Here is a 19240-nt window from a genome sequence, read left to right as displayed (position 1 = left end):
ATATTTCGTTTGAACCAGCAAGCCTTCGTGACCTATGAACGTGTGTCTCTCTCGCAACATATAAAGTCCTGGGTTCGACTTACACCCCCACTCAAAGTTGACTCAGGTTTCATTTCCACTCAATTACCTTCCTTCAGTTATGGAACTTCCTTGAGAAAGTTAGCGTTAACCTGAACATTTCAAACTGCTCCTGAATTTTCCATCGAGATTTTTCGTTCACGGCGAACGATGATGCCGCCAAAATTTCTCCAATGCGGGATCGTTAGCGACATCGCATTAAAGCCGGAGGCGATGTGCCTATAAGGGAGCGGTGCTGGCACGGTGTAACGACGGGTGGTGCAGAATGTCTCATATATATTGGATCGAGGTGTGTTGCCATGAATACATACTAAAGGAGTTTGCAAACCAAAGACAGGGTAAATGAAAAAAAAAAAAAAACAGCGATTATTCTGTTAAAGTAATTTATTATTTGATGCAGCATACCCACAAAAAGCAGGGCTCAAAAATGGTGTGTGTACGCATTAGTTTCTCTCAGATGGCTGCAGTATTATCAAATTTTTAGTTTTTGGCAAAGGCCAACCTCAACTTTATTCTTTAGGCCATCATAAAAAAAATTGGCAGGAGCTGAAAAAAAAAAAAATCGCCCACGTGAACATTGCCAATCCTCACAGCTACGTATGAGCAGCCGCAACTCTTATCCTGGAAAAACTTTTGAAAACGACCGCTAAGCAGCTTTCAGTGGCTACCCTATAGGCGGTGCATAGGGCACATACTCCAAACTTGGAGCTCAACAAAATAAAAACAAATCTTGCATATAACCCGCACACTTACTTGAAGAAGCTGTGTGAACAGTGATCATTTCGTTTTCAAAGCAAATTTATCACAAAAAGATCTTTTTTGACCTCGTTAACTTGGAAATTCGGACTGTCGCCAAACACATGTCCATATGAGTCAGTGCCGTTGGTAGCTTGTTTATTCATTTAATTCAGCTGGGGTCTTGAAGTGGCATCATGTCAAGGAACGACGTGCTCGAAAAAAAAAAAATCGGTTGTTCAAATATTCTTCATTGTACTTCAACTGCATATTACTATATTTTCTGATGCATAAGATGAATCTTTTTTACAAAAATATTGCTAGCGCATTTAATGCAACGGTGCATCTTATATGCAATTTTTTTTTACAGTTTGCACAACGTTTTATATGAATGTTATTGTTAAAAAGCGGTGGCAATGACTTCCGCGATTATGAAACCTATGGTTGTCTCACAGGCCCCAAGCTTTAGTTTTGTGATATACTGATATGAAATGTGAAAAGACGGAGGCATCCGCGGTCCTCGCTTTCCACGGAGACCTTTGTTATTATGGAGCACTTCTTTTGACACTCCTGACAGCGTGCACAAAGTAAAGAATTCTCGAACCACCTGCGAAAAATCCCAGCTTATGCAGAGATTTTATCTTACAAATCTTTTTGAACGACTGCTTCCTAGATGCACACATGATGTCTAAACAAAACTGCTTAGCAGTGCAAAAATGGTGTGCGAACAAATGGCACCCTACTCTGAGGGCCCAGCAGTGTTCTAACAAAGCATGCTTTAAGCATGGTGTTGTAGGATAAACAGGCTATGGATACTTTGTTTGTTGACCCCTCATCAGCTTGACACGCATTAATGATTATAGTAATGGAAGGCTGTGTTCAGGAAGTAGCGCATTGCTGTAAAGCTGGGCTAACCACTCCCCCTCTCCTTGCCCCCAAAGAAAATACAAGTGAGAATGATGGTTTTTCCTGGCTTTGTCAAGTGTTTTGCTTTGCGCACATTGTTGGGAACATTGAGGAAGGAGTTTAAAATTGTGAAGGCCTTTGGTATCCTTTTTGTAGTGCGATACAGTGGCAGTGGTGCTTCTTCATGGAACAACCCCGTTGTGTTTTGAGTGTGCTTCACCATAGAGTACATGCGATGAAGCATTGTGGTCAAGTGCGCACGTGACCAGAGCACAGTTCCAGCATACCGGAAGCAGGATGTGGATGAATGCGAGTGATATAATGTGTAGGCGTTAGAATGGTGTGATGCCATCCCAATATAGAAAAATGAAATGGCAGGGGTTTAAATTCTTTAAACTGAATGAGATGTATGAAAGGTCAAGGGTTTGTCACTGCAGATATACAATGACTTAGTACCACATGTTACACGGCTAGATATTATTACTTAGCATCATATCACACATAGCTAGGTTAGGCTTAGCATAGACATCACAGTTACTAGGCAACCAGCAAGGCGCAAGAAAATTTTTGCTAGTCTCTAACGATCATATGAGTGACTAAATTAATGAGAGACGCATCAAGCAGCGTTCGAAACGCTGTGACTGACTGATGTACACGCTCAGCCGCAGCCACGGGAGCACGTGAAGTTATGATACGAAAACAATCAGAGTGAGTTATATTTTGGAACTGGCGAACTTCCGATCAGTGCCGTGCCAGCCGTTGTGCGGATGAAGTGCGCGAGCACCACTGTTTCATGCAGTTCAGGTTTGGGGCAGGGAGTATTTCAGTGATTGTGTTCTGCGCGTGTTTTACCTCGACACAATTCCTCATCCTAATTAACCAGGACAAGCCAGCTCATGTCCGAAGGAACAAGCATGTGACGCCGTCGGCTCACATGGGCATTGGCCGGGACTGCACTCTCTTAGTTCAAATTATCTGAATTTATGAATTAACGGGATTTTACAACAGCCAATTAAGGAACACTGGAGCTCTGTATAAGACAATCAAAGATATCAAAGGAAGCTTCTGTGCTAAGCTGGGCGTGATAAAGGACAAACAAGGCAAGGACCTCACTGAAGCCTCAGAGATAAACAAGAGGTGGCAGGAATACACAGAAGAACTGTACAAGAAGGACCCGAATGTGCAAACCCAACATAAGACGGTTGTGATTACTGATCTCGAGCCGGGCATCCTGAAGAGTGAAGTTGAATGGGCCTTAGCCAGCCTTGCTAAGAACAAAGCTAGCGGAATTGATGGCATTCCAGCTGAGTTGCTTCAAAACCTCAACCATGACGCTGTTAACATTCTGCATACATTATGTCAGAAGATTTGGACAACCCTGCAGTGGCCACAGGATTGGAGGAGGTCAGTTTATATCCCCATTCCAAAGAAAGGCAGTGCCAAAGATTGTTCCAACTACCGCACGATCGCGCTTATTTCGCATGCTAGCAAGGTGATGTTGAAAATCCTCCAAGGTAGGCTGCAGCAGTATGTGGATTGGGAGCTTCCGGACGTGCAAGCTGGGTTTCGCAAGGGCAGAGGAACTAGAGACCAAATTGCTAACCTTCGCTGGATCATGGAAAAAGCAAGCGAGTTCCAGAAACCCATCTACTTCTGCTTTATTGATTATGCGAAAGCGTTTGACTGCGTAGATCACAGCAGATTGTGGCAAGCTCTCCAAGAGATGGGAGTTCCAATTCACCTCATCTGTCTCCTCAGGAACCTGTATGAAGGGCAAGAGGCCACAGTCAGAACTGGGCATGGTCTTATTGATTGGTTTCCGATCGAGAAAGGAGTGAGGCAAGGCTGCATACTGTCGCCCTGCCTATTTAACCTATATGCAGAGTGCATCATGAGGAAGGCCGGTCTGGATGGTCTTCAGCTGGAGTGAAGATTGCTGGAAAACGTATCAACAACCTTAGATATGCGGATGATACCACTTTAATGGCAGAAAGTGAAGTGGAACTCAAGAGACTTCTGATCCGCGTACAAGAAGAGAGTGAGAAGTTTGGGCTTAAACTGAACATTAAAAAGACAAAGATCATGGCGTCCTGCCCTATCAAGTCCTGGAGCATCAATGGACAAGAAGTGGAAGCTGTGACAAATTTTCTGTTCTTGGGCTCGAAGATTACCTCGGAAGGAGACTGCAGCCATGAAATTAGGAGACGCCTGCTTCTGGGAAAGAGAGCAATGGTTAGCCTTGACCGCCTAGTAAAGAGCAGAGACCTGCCAACCAAGATCCGTATAACTCGTGCCATGGTCTTTCCAGTTGTGATGTATGGATGCGAGAGTTGGACTGTGAAAAAGGCTGACCGCCAAAGAATTGACGCGTTTGAATTGTGGTGCTGGCGAAGACTCTTGAGAGTTCCTTGGACTGCCAGAAGATCAAATCATTCGATATTGTCGGCCATAAACCCTGACTGCTCATTGGAGGGTCAAATTTTAAAGTTAAAGCTCAGCTACTTTGGTCATCTGATGAGAAGAGAGGAGTCGCTGGAGAAAGATTTGATGTTGGGAAAGGTTGAGGGTCGCCGGAGAAGGGGTAGGCAGCGAACGCAATGGTTAGATGGCATCCTCGAGGCACTGCAGATGAAGTTATGTGATGTTAGGAAGATAGTGAGAGACCGGAAAGCGTGGCGTGACATGGTCCATAGGGTCACGAAGAGTCGGACACGACTGAACTGAACTGAACTGTTAAGATACTATAATTTCTGGACTACAGTCTGCATTCATTTCTGCAGTGCTCATTTTAGTCTGGTGAAAAGGAAACATTTACTACTGGATTTCATGCTTCTGGCTTACAGTCTGCAAAGCCCACTTGTACCATAATGTTAACTGCAGTACTGAAAAGGATACAGCAGAGGGAACACTATTTTTTTTAATTCATAGCAACTAATGTCACGAGCTGAATTATCTTCTTGCTTGTAGAGAAATGCTCAGGGGTGTAAGTGCATTATGCAAGTCAGGCACTTGTGATTGGCCATGCAATTTTCATATCAAGGACAAGTAACAGTATTCTTTGAATTCAAGATGAGTGCTAGTGCTATTAAGCACAGGTAAAACCTGTGCAACAGAAGCACAGTGAAAGTTGGAGCTCGATAAAATCTTTGTGGTCCTGTGTAACTGTATAGTCTACTCCTGTTGATTGATATATAGTCGGCAGACTAAAATATTTTGTGGATTGCATACTGTAAATTATGGCACCTTGCATAAATTTTGGATGTATGTATTGCTGAGAAAAATGAGTTAAATTATCTTATTTTGCTTTATAGGAGCTTCCTGGTGGTTATGGCCGTCTTAAGCCAGATATTGTGACTTACGGCTCTTCTGTTCGAGGGTCTGCTGTTTCGTGAGTTTTTTTCTTTTATTCTATATACTTATTGAATAAAGTTCATTTTCAGTGCACAGAGGATGTAATTTGCTTAGCAGTTGAATGCTGGTTAAGTTTTGCCACTGTCCATACACGCCATGAAAGCCACAGGCCGGAGTCAGAAAGCAACCTATAGCAGATAACTCCCAGGTGTTCACTAGTTGTGTATTTATAGGTGAACATATCTTTTGCTATTACTAGGACTTACTGGGTCTTTTAAGGATCCTGTTTAAGAGGCTCTTTTAAGATGCTACGAATACTAAAACACCTTCTGAGTACAGTTGAACCCGGATAATTCGAATTTTGTTTATATCGAACTCACGGAATATCTCCTTGAAAATCCCATGTAAAAGTATAGGAAAGCTGCGTTGTATATCGAACTCAATTTCACCGGTCGTTTAATATGTCGAACTACGCACCACGCATTGAACGGTGCGCCTTCCCCAAAGACGATCGCATCACCCTTGGCCGTTTTCCGCGTGACGTTTCGGTCTCGGGCAGCATCGTGCCCTTTCCCCAAAGGCGCACACATCTGCGGTGATCGCTGCCACGCGCCAGCACATGACGTTTGCAAGCCGTGAAGGAACGAGAGGGAACCAATGAAGCCGTGGTGTTTGGGAGAGGGGAAAAACGCGATAGAGCAAAGTGCAAGGGTGTGCCCACTGTTCTGCCCAGCTTCCTTCCCTTCCTCTCTCTTTCCCAGTCCTTGTTCGCCGCAGCACGCACTACGCATGCGCAAACAAGCTAGCTCAGCCCGTGGCAGAGCAGACGCTTTCTCCAGTGTGTGTTGTGAACGGTCTGTGCGCAGCGCAGCACGTGTGATGCGCGTCTCGTGTCGTCATGCTGAACATGCGTAAGCTACTGCGGCTGCGGACGCACGTGCGGCAGTGTGTTTTTTTTTTTTTTCTTTTTTTTTTTTTTTTTAGCGAGAGTCGTTTGTCCTTGCCGTCGTGCTGAACGTGCGGCGTAGCGTATGCTATGGTGGCTGCGGATGTTAAGAAACAGTAATGTTTTTTTTTTTTTTTTTTTTTTTTTTTTTTTGCGAGAGTCATCTATTCCTACGTCTATGAATCAACGAAAGCACGTGGTTAGCTGTGATCATGACACCGACTTTTTGCATTGCTTGCTTCAAACGGCATTTGCAGCTATCACGCTTTCCAATGATTTTGTGGCAGTGGACTACGCCTGCCCCAAGCGTGGTGTGATAAATCGAACCAAACTTGTGCAATCAAGTCATCACGGGCACTTTGCCAAGTTCGCTCCCTGCCACCACAGGATTTATCAAAAGTATAGTCAAAAGATAAACACGATATGATGTTATTACTGCGTAGCATCTTGGCACGCTGCCAATAAATGAGCTATGGATGCGACTGTCGAAACGCGCCACCGAACGCTTTTTTTTTTCTTCTTGGAGGCAAAGGGGGGGGGGGTGGGTTCATTATGTGAGTGGGTTGATTACGTGACAAATACAGTATCATTTTTCAGGATCGCAAGTGGCGTCACAAACCGATTTTTGTATATCGAATTATCAATATATCGAACTATTTCGCGATCCCCTTCGAGTTCGATATATCCGGGTTTCGACTGTATGAAAATACATTTAGCAGAGGGGGCGTTTGTCACTATGAACAGCTCAGATGAATTACATGGTGCTCACAAGTGGAGTGCCAAATGAGCTGTTTTCTAGTAGTGGGAGTACCCATCTGCGTAATGGTGTTAGCTAGCAGTCAGTAGCAGGGGTGGACACCTCACTCTGTGCATGGCCTCAGCATGGGGGTGCCTGTACACCCCTGCTCTATTGGCTGATCATCAAGATCTCGGTAGTGCGAATCTGTATAAGCGTGTTTAAAGTTTTTTGAAGGTGCGTCTAATTTTGTGATAGATTCGTGCATATGGCAATTGACGAGCAGAATTTGTGTAAAGGAGCAAGGTTTCTATAGACAATGGCAATGGCATACTGCAAACATTCCCCGTTTGTCTGCGAGACTCCCAATTTTTGTTGAACTTTCCGATCGTACGACTACTGCCCTATCGCTCCCTATAAGTTGCCTATGCCTGTGCACGATTAATCTTTGCAAAAGCAGCACTGCGGAATCTACAGCTGCATCGTGATCACTGGCACCACCATCAACGGCTGCAATAGCACTATCAGCATCATCATAGACTAAGCAGCCGATCAAAGCTAAATCAAGCCAAACCAAAGTTGGTGTGGCTGGCTGCTACAGTATTCTAAGAAGGCTTTGTAGTAGCAAAAGTAGTGCCCTTTCAGTGAGGCTGTTGAGGTGGTTGCCGTGACATGGTGCTTGCGTCAACTCCTGGAGCAGAACCATGTGTGCTGCTGTAACGCGCAGTGCACAGCTACGAGATCAGACAGTCGCTGCATTTGTTGTGGCATTATCTCATGAACATACCCCGTTTTATGTGAAAAGACCTATGTCGCAGAAAAGCCGGCGTCTGTGCTGTCAGGGTTGTAGTGCGAAAATCAGCAGGAAGCAAAGAAATAATAAAAAAAATTTGCAGATCCTTGGAACGAAACTTAGTTGAACGCATGTGATATTGCATCAAAATTTGAAAGCAACTGTTCTTTCCACAGCATTCGGGGTAACATTGTACCCTTTTGCTTTTTATTTAGCATCTATCTACTGATCAAATTTGGTACTAGTTTGCGATAGGGATTCAAACCGACAACATATATATATATGTGCAGTCTTTGTCAAAAATATACGGCCCAAAAGCTTTGTTTCCAAGTCCCGTAACGGAGCTCGGTACGCATCTTTACCGTTCGAATGACCGTAGACGACAAACGTAGTCCCTATTCTTCTCTATGCATACCTATATATTCCATTATTGCTTCCAGGGGCTTAGTTAGAGTGCTTGGAAATGAACCCTTTGGGCCGTATATTTTTGACAAAGACTGTACCTCCAAATGTATGCTGTTGATTGATGTCCACCGAGAAGTGAGACCGATAATGCACCTTTCTTTCCCCAAAGCTGAAAATAAACAAAAAATATTTTTAAAATATCGCGAAATGAAAAGACTGTGCTAATAATACGCTATCACATCTAACGCTCGAACCTCCCCTAATTAATTTTTGCTTTTTTTTCTGCTAATTGGTTGGCAATGAAGAGGCAATTAATGAATTGGCCCTTGTTTCCTACACTTCTTAAGTCAGTCAGTGGACTGCAGTAGCATTTCATTTTGTTTGAAAAAAAAAAAGGCAACTTCCTATCCTTGTTCCTCCAACGATTGGAGTCCTGCGAGAACTCTAATCGGCACCGCCTTTATTGAATTTGACATACCCCGCCCGGGTGGCGCAGTGGTTACGGCACTCGACTACTGTTCCCAAGGACGCGGGATTGAATCCTGGCCTCGGCGGCCGCTTTTTGATGACGGCGTCTCTCATAGCCTGAGTCGCTTTGGGACGTTAAACCCCACAAAACGAAACCAAACCTGAATTTGACATGGTTGCAATGGATCGTTGAAATAGCGAGAGAGCATCGTTTATAGCTCTAAGCAGGTTTGTTTGAAATAGCACTACCTTTGTGGTGTGACTGCCTCCCTTTGTGCTGTCCCCTCTCAAGCTCTGTTCCGAATTTATGAGAGATGCTTTAGTAGAATTCTGCATAATTGATTTGCCACCGCGGCGGATGAAATTATGGTTGTGGCATTCCTTGTTACTACTTTTGAATGTCAGCTTAAAAAGCTAGAGCGACAGACAATTGTCTGCTGCAAGAAGTTTCTCCTTGCATTGTCAGGTCCTACCTCTCAACGCTAGCTATTCACCCTGATTTTTCGTGATGGCGACACGCTTACAGCGTACATATTTTGAGTTACGCTTATTATGAAACTATAAGAATGCGGCAGGGCATTTGTTTTGACCTCTTCAACAGTTTTTTTTTTTTTTTTTTTTTTGTTGGTTTGTTAAGAAGCTGCCATCGCAGCATTTCTTCTTGATTTGTGAACATGCAAAAAGCTTCGTTTTAAAATTTTGTGCCTTGCAACCACCTGACTTGCATTACTCAGCTTGAAGTGAAAAGAAGCAAAGCCATCAAAAATAAATTTACATTTGTTACTTCTCAGATGTTCCTAGCTTAGCGCGTCTCTAAAAAGTTGCAACTGTTGTGAGTACGTATGCTGGGCCACTCCTCTGGTCATTCGAGTTCTCTCCTTTAACGAAATGCTGGACTGCTGCTTTTAATTGCCTCCCAAAAACTCCCGTCTTTGCTAAATTGACGAGACAGCAATGAAAGTATGCATCAGCAGGCTAGTTGCAAGAGTTTAGTTACAAAGTGAGTCCTCTGTATGAATGTAATACCAAAAGTGACAAAAGAACTTCCCAACCAAATGCTTGCCGTTTACACACAAATTGGAAGGTCAAGTAAGGTGAGCCTAAGTAAAAGTCACATTCGTGAGCTAGCACCCAACCATCACAGCGGTGTTACACGTTTACCAATGTTCCAACTTCATGCCTGCTAGAAAGTACGTCATTTGCGCAAATCAGAGAGTTGTAGCAAGCCCATTCGTTAAACACACGCACATATGATATTTCGTTGTTAACTGAAAACTGAAGAGCCAGCTGTGCAAATTTAGCACGAGTAGCATGCATGCACTAGCAATGCATCAGGGGTTGTGTGTCGTGTATGTAAACACACAAGTGTTAAAAAGCTCACAAACCATCCAAAGCCACACGTGAAACACAGTGCGATCCACGTTGCGTTCACTTTGACAAATTAGTACTGCGCAATTGGTGCGCACTTATCAGAACCCGCCGGGGTGGCGCAGTGGTTACGGCGCTCGACTACTGTTCCCAAGGACGCGGGATCGAATCCCGGCCTCGGCGGCAGCTTTTCGATGGAGGCGAAAAGCAAGGCGCCCGTGTGCTGTGCGATGTCAGTGCACGTTAAAGAACCCCAGGTGGTCGAAATTTCCGCAGTCCTCCGCTACGGCGTCTCTCATAGCCTGAGTTGCTTTGGGACGTTAAACCCCAGAAACTAACCAACCAACTTATCAGAAAAAAAGGCCACGCAATAGCTCTGGCCTGGCTGTGCACAGTTTTGCAGGGTTAAAAAGCACACAGGTTCAAAGTTGACTTAGTTTCCCAAAGCAAAACAAGCGCTGGTGGAGTGCAGAAACGGAGTGTGCGCGCGAGAGAGGGCGTTCTACGGAGTTTGTTGATGCCGGCACTGGTGAAACTCGAGCTCTGTCTGCACTCGTGGACGGGAGTTGCAGTGCAAAGCGTCTTGGGTATTTGAGTGTCTGATGAGCGAGCGCGGCATGCATACCAGCACCAACGTGTCGAATCTTCCTCACGTTCTTGCGTGCCATGGCGCACTGGCTTATAAAGTGCACGCTTGTGTTCACAAGGGGCCTTCACACGTCCATGGCCGAGAACCACCACTGATGTAATTGTTTCTTACCTAAAAGGTAACTTATTTTATAGAAGAAAATATAGCCACATGCTGCTGGTGGGATCTGAACCCACAATTTCTGCATGTCACATGTGGTGGTCTTCTGACTGGGCTAAGACAATGGCTGTCGAATCTTCTATTGCCATACACTTGCAAGTGAAAGATTGGATGGTGTCCATTCAACTCAGGTGATAGAGCACCGTACGTGGCACGTGGAGGTTGTTTATTTGAATCCCACTGGCAACATGTGTTTTTAATCAGCTGTCTTTTCAGAGAGAAATTGGTTGCATTACTAATACAACATTAATCAACACCACAAAAAAAAGAAAGAAAAGAAAAGGATGTAAACATATCTTATTCATTGACTGCTGGCTTCTTCCGTACCAATTCTTAGGCATTTCTTGTGACTGATCAAGGTATGGTTCGAGGGCTCTGGGAGTGCTTTTCTTGCCAGCTTGTTATGTCAGCGTAGCTGACATTTTTGTAACTTTTTTAACCTTGTGGGATGCTTTACTTTCCAAAGGTCTCTTCAGCTACAATTCATAGGTATTCCTGTCTCTTTTGTGGAGAACCTGCCTGTGGTTAATATGGCATTACGCTTACTGAACCCTGATATATTGAAATGGTTCATAAGTTTTCTGCAAAATAGTTTGAAAAACCTTTTGCAATATTTTAGAGTGCCAAATATGCACTCGCATTATTGATGTTGTGATTGACTCAGTGGAGCAAGAGAGAAGGTTCAGGAGAGGTATACAAGCACTGCTTTGACTGATGGCACATTGGAATTGGTCAATCCCGTTCTTCAGGGAAGGAGAGATGGAGAGAGGCACTTTTCATTTGAACATGTGTGCCTTGTTCAAGTTTATTTCCTTTTAGCAAGAAAAGGAGGGGCCACAACTAAATGCTGTAAAAACAGCTTGGCGGGGTCCTGGCCCCCTTACAAAGTTGGCAGAGCAGCAGACAGGAGAAAAAAATCAATTCACATGTTTATACAAATAAAAAATGGGTAAAACTATGTACTGTTCCTTTTGTACAAACGAAGGGACGTTATAAAATACAACACAAAGATACAAGGAAAGAAGTGGGAAAGCACTGCTGATACAGAGAACAATGGTACACAAAGATGAAAAAAAAAATACAAATTTATGACAGCTTTCTTCGACAATAGAGGCTGACATTGTGGTTCGACACACAAACTGGATCAAATCCGGCAAAATGTAGCTTATTCAACAATTTGGGTACAGTATAATGCAGTAACTGTGTATATGCGTATGTGCGAGGTACTGGAACAAGGTATTTTCCTTTATGTCGAGTTTGTCTGCTTCCAGAATTTTATTTTATGTCGGCAAGTGAAATTATACAATTGCTATTTGATTTTATGTGAGATATATAAGTCAATATAAGTCTGTAATCAAATAACTGGAACACTGAAAGTAGATCATACTTCGAAAAAAGCTCTTTGGTGGGATGGAAATAGGTTACACCAGTGATATACTGGACGGCTTTTTTTTCTAATACATGTTACTCCTGTGGTACACCAAACTAAGCTACAGTACTGGAAAAGGGATAACACGAGAGCATTATATAATAGCAGCTTGATTTTAGGAGGTAGAAGATATTGTATTCGAGCCATAACGCCAACAGCTGATGACACTTTCGATTGAGCATAGTCAATGTGTTCATTCCAAGTCAGGTGGCTCGAAAATACCGCTCCGGAATGGAAACGTGTGAATGCAGCTTCAGCTACTCTGCTGAATAGAATTGCCGTGAATTTTCAACCAACTGGAAGTGCACTGCGGGTCATCACGCATTGCAGAGTGATATCATTGGGTCGCTATCACTCATTGGGGAGTGAATCATGGCATCATTAGGTTGCTTACTCTGTTTATGAGCTACTGCTTATCTTGGGAAACATGGTTTTCTTGCTGACTGAACCTCTCTGTGTGTTTCTGTGTTGCTCACGACTTTTGGTCAGCACTCACTGTGGTCTGGTGTGCAAGTTTTAAAGTAAGGTCGCGAACTGATTTTTCGGACTCCAGAAAAATGATTTGAATAATCGAACAGTTCTAAACATTTGTGAACTTGAAAAACAAACAAAAACATCTCTGCGAAAAATTGAGTTTAAAAATGGCAAGCTTTACCACTCTTCACGTTTCGCATGTAGGCTGACAATAGAGTTGTAGAATAGCACAATTTGTTACCGTGATCTGCTTCCGTGGTCTCGGGCTAGCAGGATCGGACACGGCGGGCCGCCAGTACGCACACCCAGACTGGTCTCAAGCACACGACTCCCTCATGGCAATCACAATGGAGCGCCATAAAAATAGATCGCGCTGTGCTATCTATAATATCACATGCTTTAGTCATGTTTGCGCCGATTCACTTATGACACGGCTGCAAGCAGTTATGTTCTGTTTTCATGGGTAACAACTGAGGCGAGGACTACAAGATGGAATAGAGAGGAAGAAAGTGAATGGAATGAGCGCGTCTTAATACCCTAATGACCCCCCCCTTCCCTCTTCCCAGGCACGAATCAGTGAGCGGCAGCGTCCTCGAAGCTGTGGCAAACATTGCACCTGCCCAATTTTGAATGCGATAGTGCACTCTTTGGCGCCTTTCACAGCTGCGAAAAACTGATCGGTTGGGACAGCAATGCCCGCTCGAGTCTATATCACGCCAAAAAGTGATCTCCACATTGTTGATAATGCCCATTTGAGTCTGAAAAATAGAACTTTGGATTCCACCGAGTTCGAAATATCAGTTGCGAATATGTACACGTTCCTATGGGGTGCGTGATGGTCACCGAGCCAAGTCCGAAATATTGTGAAAGTCTGAATTACTGGAGTTCGAAATATCGGTCGGCTACTGTATCACATACTATACTGCGCCGATGCCCATGCTAACGCCATTTATGCTGGAGAAGGTCACTCGTAGTTGTTGCTGTAAAATCTTCATGGGGTTTTATTCATTGTCATAAGCGATTTTGATCTTCTTCATTTACTTTTTCTTTTTGAAACAGGGGATCATGTCGATCATTATCAGGAACCAGTGTTGCCTCTCCTGTGGTTGCCGGAGCAGTGACACTTCTGATGAGGTGAGGCATCATCATAACATATGCTTGCAAGTTACTTTTTCTTCATTTGAGCTCAGGTCATTGAGAAAATTCATGTGGTCAGTAACCTGCAAGTTGTTTGAAACATTTGTTCACTTTGTATGTGTAACATGTTAGTGTTGGTGTCAGTTTTTGTTCAGTTTACTTTTACAGCACTCTAGATTGCATGCTGCAGGTTGTGGGGAAATTGAGGACAAATGGAAATTCACCTAGATTAGGGAATTGTTTTAGAATAATAAATTTCAACGAAAAATCTACTTTCACAGAAAACATAGCTCTCATTAGCTAGAAAAGGGCAGTAAGTAAAAGACAAAGGCACCATTAGCAAATGCCATTTCCTCATGTTAACTATGATGGCATCGGGTAAGATTTTTGTTCAGTAGGACAAAAAGATACTGGATTACTCGCCCGAATATTATAGCAGATAACTTTCCCGCTCACCAGCACACTGTTATTGTACCAAGCAAAAAAAATCATAGCTATATGTTGAAATTTCCCTAAAGGAAATCCACAATATCGTCTTCATTGTCACGGGCTTGTATCAGTGGGGGCAGAAAATGATTCCAACTTTATCTCCAATCTTCAGAATGAATACATCTTTTTCATCTTAACAAATGTCAGTGCTGTCATGAAGGACACAGTTAATAACGAAGTCATGATGGGGGTTGTCCTCAGTGTCCCCTTTGGGCTGTAGCAGAATATTTTTGATGTCGTGTACGATTGAGCAAACACTTTACACCCTCATAATCTTGTGGACTTATCCTGAAGGCCTAAAGAAAAACTAACTCTGAATCAATAAATGCCATATGATGTTGTATGATATTGTGTTTGCAGTGGAGCCCTGCACCTGGGATCAGCGCTGAACCCAGCGAGTGTGAAGCAGGCTCTGATGGCATCAGCTGGCCGCCTTCCTGACTTCCCCATGTTTGAACAGGGCTGGGGCAAGCTGCAGCTCCTCGAAGCCTACCGCACTCTGGTCAACTACCGTCCTCAGGCAACACTGAGCCCTAGCTACCTGGACCTGAGCGAGTGCCCTTACATGTGGCCCTACTGCACCCAACCGCTGTACCACGGTGCCTTGCCCATCATTGCCAATGTTACAATTCTCAACGGCATGGGTGTGTCGGGCCGCATTGTTGGCAAAGTGAGTAGTAGTGAAGGCTCACCCTTGTTGTCTTCTTCATGCAGCAGCTTTCTTTTTTTAGCATGAACGAATGAAGACACACAAATATGTGGCATTCGCTTGTCTCCTCTGTTGTCAGTGCTTTTGTGCTCTTCGTCAGCCTAAATTGATGTTCACTTTTGCCAAAACAGAGGAAGCAATCAGTGTTAATGTTACTTTAAAAGCCTGCATATAATATGAATCCGCATATAATATGAGGTGTAATTTGGGGTAGCTAAAAGGAAAGGAAAAAAAAAAGTGTTCCATCCTCATGTAAGGGTACAGGGAAGCTCACCGAAAGCATTTATTTGCTCTGCATTTTGTGCTTTAGTTATCATCGCTATTTGGTATAGTACCATCTGTGATGCGTGACATGGTCCATACGGTCACGAAGAGTCGGACACGACTGAACGACTGAACTGAACTGAACTGCTGACCATCTGTGATCCGGTTGTAGAGCATGGCGAGAAAGAGGCCCTTTCAACCATCCAGTCCCTGTCTCATCTACACTGTGCGGTAGCACATGATATGGTGCGAGATGCTTTCGGCAGCTACAGTTGCTTTCCTTTCAAAAGAAGCTGGGTTTCATCATAGTGCAAGATGCTATCTTCCTGCTTCTGATAGCATAGAGATGGTGGCTGACGTGGGCATCATGAGGCTAGCTTGATGGAATTCGAAACTACAAACTGATGCACCTACCTCTTGCTGGGAACTTGATGGTGGTAGTGTTGAGTAATATCAAAACAGAAACTGCAGATTTGAGCTTGAAACAGTTTGGATCTGCATATAATAGTACCATGATAAAATCTAGAAGGAAACCGCATATTGCAAGCACTCTTTCAGGTACACTGAATGCATTCCATTCCAGAGCTGCTAGAAGGCAAGACAGAGGCAGCCGGAGTCTGCCTGTTAAATACAGTATAAGGATGCACTACAGCTTGACACTCGTCTCTTGTGGTGCATGGTATGGCAAAATATGCTGCAGTGTTTTTGTTAATGGTGCTATGTATATATATATATGCAATGAGGCAGTGTCTTTGGGCACTTTCTGTAATTTTTTTATGGTATGTATGAACTTTTTTTATGTGGAATCTTGGTTTTGCTAGCACCTTTATCATTCTATTACTGACCTTACTGTACAGCATCTCTTTCCTTCTTTTTTTAATCTACCATATTTGTACTAGTTTGGGGGTGAACATTAAATTTTATCACAAATTTTGTTCACGTTATGAACTATGACCAGAATGCCATTGTAGTTCTTACTGAATAGAATATAAGTGGTAATTCTTAATTTATGAGGAAGCTTTGCTAATGTTCACTTTATAAAGCAAAAGTAAAAATTTGCGCTTTGACTCACAGCTTCAAGCATTGAAACATTTTAATGGAACATGTAAATGCATTTGTTGTGGCTGGAATCTTGTGCTAGCTCCTATGTTTCACGAGTGGAAAGGCTGAGATCTGTAAAGTTCAAGTAATTTAATGTTGAAATGAAATGCTACAAGAGAGCAATCGAAATCACGGGTAAATAGCCACCCAGAGAAGGTGTTTCCTAATAAAACAGATTTCTCTACTAACAAAGTAATCTGTAGCTCCTTTGACTTATCACATTAAAGCTTAACCTTTCAGTCACCACTTTTTTGTTTTCACTGTTAAGAAATGTATTTTTCTGCCCAAATAATAATATACTATTCATATCTCAAGAAAGACAGTATGTTAGTTTTCCAGCAATAATTCTAGATCTAAGTTTTCTCAAGGGTGTGCTGAAATTTTTATCAAGTGTCGTGAAACAATGGAAGTAGCAATTTCAAAATGGGACAGCAGATCAAGCAAGCACCCAAAGGGTCTGGACTTTTTGAGGGTGCACATTACACTTGAAGCTACAAAAGAAAAAAATTGATGTTACTACTGGTGGCAAAGTATGCTGCACAAAAATGGTGGGTGACGCCCTATCCTGCTGTTTCACAGAATATTATTACAGTGAAACCTCGTTATAATGAACAGTTCTATAATTCGTAATATAAACTTTCGTAGAAAATACATGCAAGAGCAGCAAAATTCAATCAGAGCAGGCACAGCAACTCGGAGGGTGCCTACTTGGGTCCCGTCCATTTATTTACGTGCAAAGAACTGCATTATCGCGGCCTGCTTTTTTGTGTTGATCGCGTTCTGTATCACGCCCTGTTCCATAGTTTGCAAACACTCAACAAGGGCAAACCCACTGCTCTCAATAGCACTGCAGTGGCGGCGCAGTAAATCCAATGCAGCAAGCACTTCTTGTGAAGTCAGAATGTTCTCATCGTCTGCAGGGTCAGCCTGAGCTTTGTCTGCGGGATGTTCAGAAACTTCCACAGCGATTTCGGCGTCCGTCAGTACGGCCATGGTCGCCGCGATGTCGTCGCCGCCTACAAAGTCCTCTACAGTCATTGTTGCGGGCATGTCACCAACAAAACGCGAAAAATCGTTCCAGGCTCATCGAGCTTGGGAGCTCTGCTTCTGCTTTGTTGGGATCGCCCCCATCGTCATTTGATGCACGGGCCTCTGCTGGAACAAAACCTGCGTGCCGAAAGCAGTTGGCAATCGTTCCGCCTTTCACGCTGTCCCATGCCGCTTTAATGCTCCCAGCAAGTCGATCAAGTCCTGCTTCACGAGAAGAGTGTCAATCAGTCTCCTCTTGTAAACTGCCTTGAAGGCCCTGATTTTATCTTCAGCTTAGTCTTTAACGTCAGTGCTGTTCTTTTTTTCACGTTCACCGCCATCACAGCACTACGAACACCCGCGCACCACACTCAACACGACGACCGACGCAGCCTCCGTCGAACGCTACAACGGCCACGCCGCGACGCCACGCCGCTGCTAACACTAAAACCGAAAAACGCAAAAACCAAAAAGGCAAAAGCAACATTTGATCGCGCCGCTGCTGAAGCGGTGCTGTCAGCGGTTGTGAGATGCAAACGATTTCTCATGGCTTCCGAGATCAGGTGATTTCGGAGGCCATAGATTTCTTAGGTTGTCAACTCCCAATGCCGTCGTGGCATCTGTGGCGCTGTCAGCGCCTGCGAAGTAGTCCTGAATGTTTGCTGCGTTGCACAACACTCATGCAATGCAACGAAGCCTGCCTCCTGCGTCGCGAAGTTCATAATATCCGTTTTATGCCGAACCGTGTTCGCTATGGGAAGTTAAAAATACATGTGTTTGACAAAAATATTTAGGAAGAGTTCGATATATTCAATAATTCGTTATATGCGTGTTCGTTATATCGAGGTTTGACTGTACTATGTTCACTGTATGCCATGAGAAAACCACCTTATTTATGACATGAAAGATGTGAAGTTCATATGGAACGAACGAATCGCTGTTTGATACATTCTCAGAAAAAGCTGCAAATTCGCTTCGCTTTAGCCATTTTGCTGCGAAACGGCTGGAGACACACTAAGAAATAAATGTTGTTTCCCATCAATAGATTGCAGCATTCTGATGACCAAGTCTATACTTCCTTTAAAAAGGGAGCTTTTATAAGCCAGAAAAAAGAAATTGTAATGCAAAAATTTGTGTCTGTGGTCATTTTTACGAGCAAACTACGGTAACATCAAGGCCAAATATGGTGCATGGATCTCTGAGGCAAGGCAGCGCTATCATTTACATACATATTGGGGTCATATATGGTCCTTTTTCGCCTTAATGTCAGGAGTTGGGATCGAATGGTCGGGGAAAAATTGGTTCAATATATCAATCAAATTTTCTCAGCATTAAATATGTCCCTTGCTGATGAACAAACAGCATAGCCACAAAGAGCAACACAATCAGTTTCTAGACAGACCAAAAATCTTATGTCTAGTGTCTATTGTAGAGAGAGGGATGAGATTCTTGTAGAACATAAAGCAAAATGACCAAGGGTTGGTGGAAGCTTTGTTTTCATCTGGACAAAGCATTCAGCATTGGCAGAGGTTTAAGTCTCATTACCATAATAAAGAGGACTGTTTTTGATAGGTCCCAGGCTAACTTCTGCAGAATGTATGACAGGTAAAAATAGATAAAATGCATAGAAATAATGTTAATGAAATGCATATTCTACAAATGTTTATTTCAACGCAACCTCACTGTGAATAGTATTCGAAAGAAAAAAAAATCAACAGACACAGAAAAGGTTAATAAGAAATTTGAATTTGCAAGATAACTGTTGAAGAAAAATGTATTTAAAAAATTTGGAGCATACAAAATGTTTCAAAGTTTTCTTGAATCTTGTCATTAAGATTTGAAAACTATAACTCAAAGGCTTTTTGAGTCAGAAATTTTTTTTCTTATACTACCTGAAGAACATTGATTTCAACCTTTGATCTGCTATATTTTCTGCTGCAGAGAGAAAAAAAACAAATTTTTTCACCTGAATAAAGCTTGACAAGGGTTCTTTCAGTCAGTATCAGTTTTATAA

At 43.1% G+C, this 19240-nt stretch overlaps 1 protein-coding gene across 7 annotated transcripts in view; it reads left to right on the top strand.

Annotated features, from left to right (window-relative positions):
- Positions 1-19240, top strand: part of S1P (membrane-bound transcription factor site-1 protease) — a 123225-nt gene that overhangs the window by 16860 nt on the left and 87125 nt on the right. For all 7 annotated transcript variants that reach the window (XM_084589020.1, XM_084589019.1, XM_084589018.1 and 4 more), the window contains exons 12-14: positions 5031-5107; positions 13557-13631; positions 14484-14793. In XM_084589020.1, coding sequence (XP_084445146.1) covers positions 5031-5107; positions 13557-13631; positions 14484-14793 — 462 coding nt within the window. The remainder of the gene's footprint in view (positions 1-5030; positions 5108-13556; positions 13632-14483; positions 14794-19240) is intronic.

The sequence above is a fragment of the Amblyomma maculatum genome, chromosome 1, assembly GCF_055883805.1.
Source record: "Amblyomma maculatum isolate TAMU_Amacu chromosome 1, ASM5588380v1, whole genome shotgun sequence".
Lineage (NCBI taxonomy): Eukaryota > Metazoa > Arthropoda > Arachnida > Ixodida > Ixodidae > Amblyomma > Amblyomma maculatum.
The sequence above is the reverse complement of the archived record's forward strand: the minus strand, read 5'-3'. Positions and strand labels throughout refer to the sequence as shown.